This window comes from Apteryx mantelli, chromosome 12, assembly GCF_036417845.1.
Source record: "Apteryx mantelli isolate bAptMan1 chromosome 12, bAptMan1.hap1, whole genome shotgun sequence".
NCBI classification, from domain to species: Eukaryota; Metazoa; Chordata; class Aves; order Apterygiformes; family Apterygidae; genus Apteryx; species Apteryx mantelli.
Window position 1 is genome coordinate 20,026,641 of NC_089989.1, and position 12,501 is coordinate 20,039,141.

Here is a 12,501-nt window from a genome sequence, read left to right on the forward strand (position 1 = left end):
GTAACCAAAGAGTACCATAAAAAAAACCTTCATTCTCTATAACCATGAATTTTCATAATAAATTCAGTGTACCCTAATTAAAGCTTAGCCAGCTTTTATATGCTCTTTAGGGAGATTTGTGGTATGTGTTTTGGAGGTGACTGACAAGGGAATGTTTTAGGAATTCATGTCTGGAACAAGGAGAGCTCAGTCCAGATTGGGACTGCTGGACAGTAGAGCAGGAAATAACACCCAAACACTTACTTTAAACAAAGATGCAGAAAACAGATGAAATTTAAAACTTCATGTTGATATAGTCCTCATTTGAGAAGTAAAAATGTACTAGGAGCTGACAAATATTTTTGGAGCATACTCAGCAATTAGAAAGGTCTTGATGTACCTGGTTTATTTGGCTTCGACAAAAGATTTTTTGAGGAAAATAACTTTCTGAGTTCTCACTGTGGGAGACTATAAATGTTTCACTGAAATTCACCAAGTTGAAGCCCCCCAGAATTGCTTTAATTTGAAAGAACATTTTAAAGGGAATTTAAAAAATTGTTCATCTCTGTAGTTATTTTTTGCTCTATAATGTATGACCTGAACTTGAATGAAAGTCTGTCTCTTGCCCCGAAGAAGGCAGCTGTATCTTCTGGGTTATTATAATCTCAGCTTAAATAAATACAAGACTGTCTTTGTCTGAACAACGCTGTAGCACATATGTGGTGGAGGTGTATTGTAAAAACATAAACCAGTACATTTTAAATCTTCACTAGGCAAAGCAAACGTGTTAACATACCAGGTTGTGGAGGTGAACCGTAAGGTTTTAAAATATACTCTTCAAAACTAGTCAGGTATTGCATTTTAATGGATTCTAGAAAACACCCAGAAGAGGCATATTTGCAGTGAAGTTTTATCATTGCAGCTTAATTGCCTCTTTAAGTAATGGTATGAATCACAGGCAATAGGAACTCCTCTGTACTCCAAATGTGCTGATTATTTTTAAAGTGAGGAAGTGCAGGCCATTAGGTTGCATCAGTATCGATAGCTTGGTGTGTGGAAAGCATGTTTTACAAACCTGTTTCTTAGGCAAATAATTTATGCCTATTACTATTTATTTATAATATCAAATAACTCTGGTCAAGACAAGGAAGACTTTTGTGGTGAGCGATGTCGCTGCATGAAATAACATAACGCATGCTGTATGTGCCACCTAAGCTGCATTTGCTCTGCTGTAATATAAATAGCCGACTTCCTTAAACTTTTTTTTTTTTCTTTCCCGCTGAAGTGTTGTTTTCCTCTGAATGCCATGCCAGAAGCCTACATGACTAGCAGGCAGATTCTCTTTGTGGTTTGACTAACGCTGGTGGTAAACAATAGTAGCAACTGCTGGTTGCAAGCAGTGTCCACACCAGTGTGGTGTTTCTTCTTTTTTTTAATGAAATAGTAATAATATGAATTCTCTCTGGTGACATGACAGCTTGTACTCGTGCCAAACGAACCTTGGTAATCTGTCGTATTAATAGCTTCTGCTCTGTGACTATTCTTTACTGTAACTTTCTTGCTGGAGTGAAAAATACAACTTTGTGTAGGTGCCGCCTGTTCTGCTAAAGTGCAAGTTTTTGCGCAGCACAACTGAAGGTGGAGCGACCTCGCCGTGACTCAGGCTGCACACAAAACCGATCCAATGATTAAGGGGACGTCGGTGGAAGATTAAGGCAGAATCCGTGGTATCTAGGCCCCCTGATTAGAGCAGCATAATGAAGCAGCAAGAAGCCAGGGAGCAGCAGATCAAGATCCCTGGGGGGCGACTGCTCCCAGCCAGCTGCACGCTGCCAGTGGGGGCGAGAGCTGTGAAAGGGATTTCAGCTGGTTGCTGCAGTAAAATCCACAGCTGCGATGAGGGGCTCTCCCCGAGCGGTTCGCAAGGGGCTACGCTGGCTGAGGACTTCAGCTGGTCAACAAAAAATGCAGGGGAGGGATGTGTCTTCAAAACTACCCCTTTTTTTTTTTTTTAGCACAGAGGACTTCTGGCGCCTCTGGTCAAATCCAGATTTACTGCTCAAAATGCTCTTCTGGAGCTGTGTACTTAATTCATGTCATGAGTCTGATCCTTCTGGAGAAATTAGCACATCAAGAAAATTATTTCACAATTTCTCAGGAAGGCTAGTATTCATCATGGCATCAAACGAATTTTATCCTCAAGTAAATGATATGTGTTTTAGTACAGCTGTACTTAACTCATTTCTCAAATGCTGTGAATTCACTTAAGGTAGATAGAACCTTTTATTTCAAGAATCTTATATTTTTCACAGCTCTATTCAGTTTAGTTAGTTTAGATGGAAACAGCTCCCGTGAGCACCTAGAGCCCAGTTATGTCATCCGAGTACTACAGTGCTGTACGAGCGGGTTGCCAAGCTCACTGCTAATGAACTCACCTTTCCTAATATTCAGTATGTATCCACTGTCCCTTACTGGTGAGCAGGAAATATTGTCTAGGCTGTGGAGAGTTTAGCCACTAATTTCTGTAAAATTTAAATGCCTGTTTAAAAAACAAAACCCCAAAACTATCAATATTGGATATGAAAAGTTGAAAATATTTACGTAATTCTACAGACTAAGATTGTTTAAAAGAAGACAAAATAATTACTTGTATTCATTTAAATCAGATGCTAGCTGATGCTTGTCTCTGTTTCTCCTAAACTTTCCCTAGACTTCTTTCATAATCCAGACCAGATGTTCCTAAACTTCTGTTGTTTAATTATCACTACCTATTTTTTAAGAGAATTTAAATACCCCTCTGCTTGGAGGGAGACATGCCTGTTGAACTGGTCCGCTCTGGCATCTTACACTTGCATCGCTGCTAGATTTAACCTTAGAAGACAGTAGGGCGATGCTGAGCAGTTTTTCAAAAGAGTTTAGCAATCTTCTTAAAAGAAGAAGGAAAAAAAAAAGGCGGCGGGTGGGGGGGGAGGGCTCCCAATTTGGAAAATACCTTAGTTTAGGGGATTTCTCAAATGGAATTAACAGATGAGGCTGTACAGCAGCTACTGAATTTTAGTCTTTGGGTTTTTAGTTTCTTTTGGCCCACTGAAACCCTCCTCCCCTTATTCTTCGGACGTATTGCAGCTGGGCTGGCTTCTCTGCGCCCCTGTGACTCTGGAAGAGTTCTCTCTTTTAATTTAAACCCATTAATAGATATGAAATCAGACATTTGTATTCAGCATAGCTGTCTGTACATTTCTGTAAATGTCCAGATATGGATGATATGTGCAATTTAAAAATTTTCCTGGTATGAGTATTAGTTCTTTCCTAGGAATGCCTTTCCTTGAATGGGTGTGCCTAGGAAGTGGTTTATCTAAACAGAATAGTAATACTGTTGGCAGGCCAAACCACTGACAACGAAACAAGCCAGGCAGTAGCTCAGGTATGACGAAAAAAAGAAAAGTTTGTCCTAAGTAGCACTTGTACTTTAGATGAAACAGATATATTAATAGTAACATAAGCATAAAGCTTACTTTTATGCTTTGTATCAATACACACATTTAATTCCGTGGTCTGAATTAAATTCTTACACCTAAGTTAACCTGTGTTAAAACTGGCTTTCTGAATGTTAACTGCAGTTGCAACGCACTTTACTGAGCTAAGCTCGTGCGTGTGTTTGAATGGGCGTGCTGCATTTTTAATGATGGTTCGCCTAGCGCTGACACAGGTCAGTTTGACTTTTTGCCCAGTACTTACATAAGGAGGCAGTATAAAAAAATGGGTTTCTGAAACTTGAGCTGTACATCTTATTTGCTGCCCAAAGCTATTAATTGATGCACAGAGAGAGTGAACACCGCTAAATGTGTCCTGGAGCTTAGGAACTAAGTGTAGGCCTGAGAAGAGCGCGCTGAAAATTAAGGGGGGGTGTTACTGTTAATTTTTTTTTTGTTGTTAATCATATAGCAAAGAAAGGCATATTTTCTGAAAAACAGAATCTCTTTTTTTTTTCTGTAAAAGGATATCTTCTGTTACTTTAACATAAAAATAAGGTTATAAATCATAATAAGGCCAAGTGTTCACCCACTGATGGAACAAGAAGTAACCAAAAGTGGTGAGAAGCCTTTTTTTTTTTCCTTTTTTTTCCTTCTTCTCCTCCCCCCTCCCCCTTCTTTTTTCCATTTTGTCAGAAGTTGGTGTATAGTTACTTTTCATGGTTGTCTTATGTAGTCTCTATATAGTTTGGAGCTTTCATATTGCATTTGATTAGTGAAAATAAATATATAATGGAAAATACAATTTTTAAAGCCACAGAAATTGACAGCCAGGCTAGTGGCCTAGTGAGACTATTTAATGTTTTTAAAACTCTTGAAAAGGTTTCACCTTATCAGTGCCCTTTTTGTGATGATATTCTGTGTGCTTTGGCAGTCTGCTTATGTATTTCTTGCTCAACCGCAAGCCCAATTGCACACAAACTGTCACTGTGTTTTTCCAAAGTGTTGGTTCAGTGCCTGCCCTAGTCACTGAGCACAGACAGTTGCTGGAATACAACCTCTTTTCACAGCTTTCTAACTCTCTATACAGCTCTTCTCCTTATCACAACAAAGACGTTAGATAAGTGCAAGGATTTTTAGGGGGGAGTTTATCTGCTAAGGTTTAGTGTAGAATGCAAGCTTTTGATTTAGGTCAGATACTCTCAACATACAGCATTTGGTAGTACTCTGCTCATCACTGATTATGTTGGGGACAAAACAATGTGATTCAGTTTTCTTTCTTTAATATATTTTTGGGTCTGTCATATGCCTATTACAAGCCTGAAAACGATTGAGGAAAACTTTTTGGTTAATTCTCCAAAGCCTAGGCTATATCTTTCTGGTTTAAAAAAAAAAAAAACAAAAAAAAAGAAAGAAAAAGAAAAAATCACAGATTTTAAAGATTAGAACCATATTCACAGGTGCAGTATTTGTAATATCACTTTGAGGTGTTATAAAAGAAATCCTGCCATAAAAAATTTGTTTTGCTTTCAAGAGAGTTCTGTGAAGGGAAGGGGCAGGGATGTTAACTTCTGAATTTGAAAACTGAACACCTGGAGATAATTATATTTTTAAATATTTTCAGGCTGAGTCAGAGTTAATGATAAACGGGAACTATAATAGACTGGCAGATGATTAGTAGAATTCATCATTATAATATGTTTAGCATAATATGCACAGTCGTCTTGATTATTCAGTGACAGCTTGTGTAGTAATTTTTCAGTTAAAAGACTATGTCATCCTGACAATAAATACATTCACTAAATACGTACGCCTTGCTTAAAATATATGTCATCTGGAAGGTGATATTAACTTTCTTTCATAAGAAGAAATGTTAGTAGACTTCAGAAGTTTTACAAAACAGAGCTTAAACAGGTCTCACTTAAAAACATGATTTTTATAAGAACATGGAAACATTAAATGTGATGAGTAAATCTTTGGTAGAGGACCACGCTCTGACCAGGACTGCTGTAGATTCCCATAATCTTCTCTCAGTCAGTCAGCTGTAATAGCCGCTCTGCCTGTTAGTTAGTCAACGCTGGACACGTCCAAGCAGGTTACCGAAAATTAGAGAATGCTCAGAAACTGCTGAGAGGTCTTGTTACTTTGATCAGCTACGCAAGTCATGGTTGCATACAGAAAAAGGAGTGAGTTTCACAGTTCTACGACAGAGTAGTATCTCTCTTATTGTTTTAGTATATTACAACAAATGTTAGAGCCTTTCGTAAGGAACGTTGTGGTCACCTCCTCTGATATCCAGTACAGCTGCGTGGTGGGCGGCACTAGCAAGCGAATAGCCAGCGGATTGAGTTTTGAATCCCTGGTCTGGCAGGCAAGATATGGGCAAGTTGGAAGAGTCCAGTGCCAAGTCCAGGTCCAGCTTGGGAGAGACCTCTGGAGGTGATCTAGTCCAAGAACAGCCTGGCTCTGTCCTCCCTATAGCCACCCACGAAGCATAAGCAATGCCGACTGATGTTAAGATTCCTGTAATAGGTAGCAAACTGCTCTCTGCAGTTTCTGGGACTTCAGTAAGAACAGTTTCCCTAATGGTAAGCAGTAGGTAATTGTTTGACTCTTACTGTCACATCATGGAATAGGGTTGGTTACATCTCAAGGATTTCCTTGCTTGCTTTTGTTCCCATTGTCCTGGAAGTAAGAGTGAGGCTTACTAGAATCTTGTTAGACAACTTTATGGGTTCTGCAATCATAAAACCAGAAATTTATCTTTTTTTAATGAAGGATTAAATTCACCTTCACATTAAGGAAGGGTTATAGAATTATAGAAAATGCTCATTTGGCTTTTTTTCATTTCAAATTGTTTGTCTGTGCTTATTTCCATTCTATCCAATAGGTAGACTGTAATCTGGATGACTGATTAGCATCAGTCTCAGTTCTCTGAGGTCAATTTTTTTAACTGTCACTGGTTAAAAAAGCTTCCTTTTTTATAAACTCATTTATTTTGAGGCTGGTGCTATGAAACATTCAGGTGAATAGTAGCTGGCAACATCTCAGTCTAGAGCTGATTGAACAGTACCAGTTAAACTTGCCAGAGGAGAAGTGTCTGTGTTGTTTGGATCAACAGTTCAGATTAATATTTTGCATAGTTTGTTGCTAATGATGGAAGGCATGATGTTCTTGGTCTTAATTATTATTCTAATCCCTTTCTCTCCACCCTCCACCAAGTTTTTTCCAATGAAGTAACACCCTTCTCTTCTTTCAAAAAAACAAACAAAAAAAACAAACAAAAAAACCCCACAGAATAAACTCCCAAAGATTGCATTGGTGATCCACTGGATTATTTTTAACTGTGATAACTGCTTGGACTTTGAATTTGTTAAATATGCAGAAAGTGGAAGAATATTAGGGAATTTTTCTCATTATTTCACAGAGTAATTCTGCTACCATTCATATATGGGTCTAGCATCGCTGAACTAATGGCCCTCAAATAGTAACTTATCAAAGCTGCTCAGGGATTCTTGCCATTGCTATAAAAAGACATTTGGCAATAAGCAGTATGTCATATAAGAAGCACAGCCATTTACTAGAATATAAATATGCTAACATGCTTCACTTGAGAACTCTTCTATGGCATCTGGTTCTATAACACTAAAGTAAGTAGATAATATTGATCGTCACAGGTGATTAGTCAGCTTGTCATTCTAAATACGAATAACTTTAAAGCTGTTACTTCTTCAGGTGAGATGATAAATCACTGCATTTGTTCTGTATTTCTGTTGGGCATTTCACCTGAGATCTCGGAGCTTTTTTGTAAATATTAATCAAGAAGCGACTGATTCTTTTGATGAAGGTTCTTTAGGTAATTTATATCCATTTCGCAGGTAGACAAACAGAGAAACATAAATATAGATCCCTTGGTTCAGTCTCAAAAGACCATTTCTTGACTGGAATTTCCTAGACAAAACTCTATGCTTTTACACCTATAAATCTTTTATGAGCTAATGAGCATACTTAAAATTCTAGTTCCCCACATCTGTAAGAATTTAGTTTGCCAGGTCCTAGATAGCTGTGCCTTCCTCTTGCATTGCTTGCTTTCTCCCTCGTTCCTGCCCTCTGCTAGTCTGGCTTGCAGAAGCAGGGCAGCGGTGGTGTGCTGGACCAGATTGGTTCAGGGCTGGTGATTTCTTGTTTGACAGCTTCCTGCTATGAATGCAGTCCTGACTGGCTGTCATCTGAGCGGCATGTGATTTCTGTAGTTAGGATTGGGGGGGGGGGGGGATCTGGATCATATAAGCAAAACATCAGTGTATTATTTGCATTCTCTAGAGAGTTACAGATTTCTGGACTGGTTGCACTGGACAGGACTTTCACTCTCCTGCAGGTGAAAGAGTTGACTATAGTTATTGTAACTTCATGAGTAGCCTGCTTCCTTGATCATTTAGGTTAATTAATGTCAAAATCTGTAAGTTGCTTCTGCAATTGGGATAGCCAAATGGTGGATTTAGGTACTATTAACAGTACTGGTTGATATTATTACTGGCAAGAAGAAGGTGCCTTTCCACTCCATACACGGACCTGTTAATTCTTGGTTCTCTCTCTTAGATCCATGGTGTGCATGTATTTGATTGCCAGAGACATGCCTATAAGCAGTTGTTGATTACATATATCATCTAGGAATCACAGGTGTCCAAATATCAGTTGACCAGTCAATTAACATGTCTGTGTGTAGGCAGAGCTGGGTACTCCATGAAGCTGTCAAGTATATTGTGACTGAGAATTCATTGTTCCAGAGAGCCCTCTTCAAAGTGCACGCTATTCTAACTGAAGCAGTGCAAGAAATATAGTCATGTTAACGGTACTACTCTCCTTTCCTAAGCTTTATCAGTTATGGCATTTCTTTTCCAACACGTTCACTGATGGAACCTGACCTCTCTTTATTCAAATGCTGAGAAATACTTTTTCACAGAAGGGTGTCTGTAACCCTTTATTGCAGTTGGTATTGCTCCTTTTGGTACTGTTGCTAAAAGAGAATTCTTCCCTAAACTGGTCATATTTTGAAATAAAGAATAGAATTAGTAATAGGAAAAATTACAGTGTAAATCAATGCTTGAGTCTCTATTCCCAGGGGTGTTCCACACTGAAGGTCTAGCAGACCATACCAAAAGATTGTCATGAAATAAAAGTTAAAATTCTTACTCTGTTATTGTTCTGACCGTTAGGAGACATAAGAAGAGATAATTGTTATTCCTTGAGGAAATCTGATCTGCAAGCTTGCCTGGCCCGAGGAGAGGTCTCTCTTTGCTTTGTGTGTCTGAGGTCTGGGTTTGATTCTCATTTTCTTGTTCTTTAAGATGGAGAGAGAGTGGGGAGTGTTTATTAAAAGCTAAGCTTTAGTGGCTGAGGAATGTAGCTCACAAAGTTAAGAGACTCCCGTGACCAACTGGGGACCAGCAATGAATGGAGCCTCACGGATTACAGTGAGGCTTGAATCCTCTAGGCTGTATGTGTGGCTGGAGACCTCCTAGGCCAATAAAGAAAAAAATGTTAATAGAGTAAATGACAACATGAAGTATTTAAGAATTGCTTCTGTATGGGCTTTAGGAATTTAACCCCCCTTCTTTTTTTTTTCCCCTTTTTCTTTTCAGAAAGAAGACACAGCTCCTCTAGCAAGCCGCCTTTGACTCCTCCCTCCTCTTCAGTATTTTCCCTCATTTCATCTTTCCCTTCAAAAAACAAAGGTAGCAGCGGAAGTGGGAGCAATCGTTCATCCAGTGGAGGTACTAGTGCATCATCATCCAATTCCAAGTTGTTGAAATCACCCAAAGACAAGCTGCAGATCAGTGGAAACAATAGGCTAATGCATCCGGTACAGCATAGCAAAGTTCCCCATGATAAAATGTGAGTATGCATGTTGACAAAGAATTAAGTTTTATTACTTGCATAGAAATTGCTATATCAGTAGCATTTCTTTTGGCTTCACAAGGTTTTTGGTTTAAAAGATGACATTTTTAAACTCCCCTAGGTCTTTTCTAGCAGCCAAATTTAAGATTATGGGTATGCTAATGGCATTGTTGAGTAAGAAGTCTTGCAAAAGTTTATCTTGAATCAGTACAAATAAAGATCATTTTACTAGGGGGACTCAGGTCTCTGATCAAATCTGTATACTTTGATCATAAGTGAGTTTTAGCCCCCATTTGGGTGATTTTTGACCTGCACACGTCACAGATTATAGAATGAATAACATAATTTGCTCTCTGCGACATAACAGGACATTCCAGTTGCTTTTGTGATATGCTGTATCTGTGAATTCAAATTACAGATTCTGAAGTCCTTGATGACTCCCCGAAATACTTACGAGGAAGTGGGGAAAAGAGGACAGAAAAAATTGTGGACATCATCAAAAAATGTGAAAATAGATAATGAAAAAATTTAAAACAAGAGAACTGGGAATAAAGGAGACAGGTCAACTAAGAAAATCTATATTGTGAATAGATCAGAGTATTGTTGAGTAATAAAACATATTTTACATAGTTTTGATAATTTATGACTCTGTGATATTACAGTTGCCTGCAATTTTTTTTCCATTTGTTTCCATAAATAATAGCATGACTCCATCTGTCAAAGTGGAAAAGATTCATCCAAAGATAGATGGTGCCCAACTGAAAGCTGCTGTTGGTCCAACTTGTTCTACTACTGTGAGTTCCTCAATAAAGACTGGCCTTAATTGTCCCTCAATACCAAAGCCACCCTTGCCTTCCCCTGGACAGATACTGAATGGTAAAGGTCTTCTCTCTGTGCCTCCATTTTTGGAAAAGAAACCTGAAGAAAATACAAATAATAGGAAATTTTTACATAAAAGATTGTCAGGTAATTTTTTTAATATTATTTGCTATATTGCTCATAGTAGCATATATAGAAATAGGCATAGTCAAGTATAAGCTTTTACATAAACGTTTGCAAAAAATAAGTTTCAGAAATAAACTAAATGTTAACTTTCATAAGATTTTAATTTAAAATTTAATGTGGTATGTCTTTAAATATTAGAATTTAACTGTTTAGCTTGACATGTTCTTAGGGGCATGCAAATAACTTGAAATGTTGCTGTTGCTTTCAGGAACCATCCAGGCCTCAGAGGCCTGTCAGTTCCTACAGTTTTAAAATTATACTCTTCTATCTTAAAAGATAGTAGAATTAGATAGTAAAAGATTTTCCTTCTTTCTATACGAAAGGTATACAGGTATGTAGAAAACTGAACACCTGGCACAGCATAAACTAGAAGACAAAACAACAGTCTGCTCTTTAAGCTTGAAACACAAAAACTCAATAACAGTCCTAGTAGAATGGTAGAAAAGTTCTTCAACAACAACAGCAACAAACATCGGTTGTGACTGTTCATGTTGATGGTGACCTCTTAAATCTGTTTGTGGTTTTGCAAGATCATGTTTACATTAAAAAAAAAAAAAAAGTTCTAGCATGCAGGATCTGCTTTGGGAGCTTTTACAGCTGTGAGTTTCTCCGTTCTGTTTGCAGAGCTGAGATCTGTATTTCAGCATGGTGCACTGCAAGAGTAGAACATGTTTGGTTTTAATTCAGTAATTTTATTTGTACATTTGCATGTGTTACATTTGAAAATAGTTTTTGGTTTGGTCAAGTTCTATGATGAAAATAAATCTTAGTATTTCAAAGTGTCTCTATGACATCCGTTTGTTTTCAATAATGGGATATTTATGTACCTTTAACAGAGAGAGAATTTGATCCTGATATATACTGTGGTGTCATTGATGTGGAAACCAAGAAGCCCTGTACTAGGTCTTTGACATGCAAGGTAGGATATCATAATCAGAATAAGATTGTGATGAAAAGTTTAAATTTAATTTCCTGAGTAACATGACAGAAAACTGAAAACTACTAATTTTTGCTGTCAGTATTTACCACTGTAAATGGTAACATGTCTTGGTAATGTCTGAAAACGTGTTGCCAGAAATGAAGAAGGAGCTGTTTTTGAAATTCAATTAACTTGTTTATTAAAAATATCCATTCCTTAAAGTAATCCAAAGGGGTTTTTTATTTTTTGTTTTTTACAAACCTTTAAACAGAATGTTGCCATTGGAAAGATTATAATGTTATTCCACATGTAGATAGTGTGAGACCAGCATGTTGCTGTTCTGTTTGGAGAGAGCCTGGAAAACTTTTAAAAGTCCATCATAAGCATTAAAGATGATATTTGTTTCTGCGGGATTTAGATAAACAAGCTCTCCCTCCTCCCCCCACATCCAAAGGAAAAAACACAAAATCTGTGCTAGATACTGAGGAGTTATTTGTGTAAATGCTAATACTGCTTGATGCAGGACTTCAGCTTACTCGCAAGTGAGTAATCTGAAGAAGCCACAGAGTATGCCTAGAGGTCAAACTCTAAATTAAACCATCTTTTAAAAACTTTCAATTTGATGAAGAGTGTGTTGTGGCTCAGAACTCTTTGCGGGGGAAGGATATCGCTTAGCCCCGAGGAACCAAGCTCCGAATCCTGTGCAATTGTGTAATATTTAGCTACTTTCCTGCCAAGCAGCTAAACCGTCAGCAGGGGAAGCAGCTGGTAAATAAACCACCTGCAGAACAAAGGTAAAAGGAAGCTGGTGCTAATGACCCAAAGGAACTGAACGTGAACGTGCTTGTTGCCCTTTTGGAATTGCTGGGGGAACGGTTTTGCTAATAGCGAAGGGAAGAGTACCGAGTCTCTTACAAGAGAACTAGACAAACCAAAAGCCTAAAAGAGAAAGAAAGTAAAATCGTTTCTCAGCAATTCCTTATATTACACCCACTCCTAAAATATTTCTCTGAATTGTCATCCATGTCTAAATTATATTAAATGAACACAGTCAAACCTTCTATGCTCTATGAAAATAAGATATTGTATATAATTTTAACAATCAAAAAAATATCTTCCATCTGTTTTACGTTATGCAGAGATTGTGCCACATGTATTTTACTCCAAATAGCATTCAGGATGTTCAAAGGGCTTTGAGTTCTGTCTGACTGTGGATTCTGCTGTATT

At 37.8% G+C, this 12,501-nt stretch overlaps 1 protein-coding gene across 6 annotated transcripts in view; it reads left to right on the plus strand.

The window, feature by feature from the left end:
- The window catches only part of ATXN7 (ataxin 7), a 97,388-nt gene that overhangs the window by 73,546 nt on the left and 11,341 nt on the right, over positions 1-12,501 (plus strand). For all 6 annotated transcript variants that reach the window (XM_067303426.1, XM_067303428.1, XM_067303424.1 and 3 more), the window contains 3 exons: positions 9,095-9,347; positions 10,054-10,316; positions 11,192-11,274. In XM_067303426.1, coding sequence (XP_067159527.1) covers positions 9,095-9,347; positions 10,054-10,316; positions 11,192-11,274 — 599 coding nt within the window. The remainder of the gene's footprint in view (positions 1-9,094; positions 9,348-10,053; positions 10,317-11,191; positions 11,275-12,501) is intronic.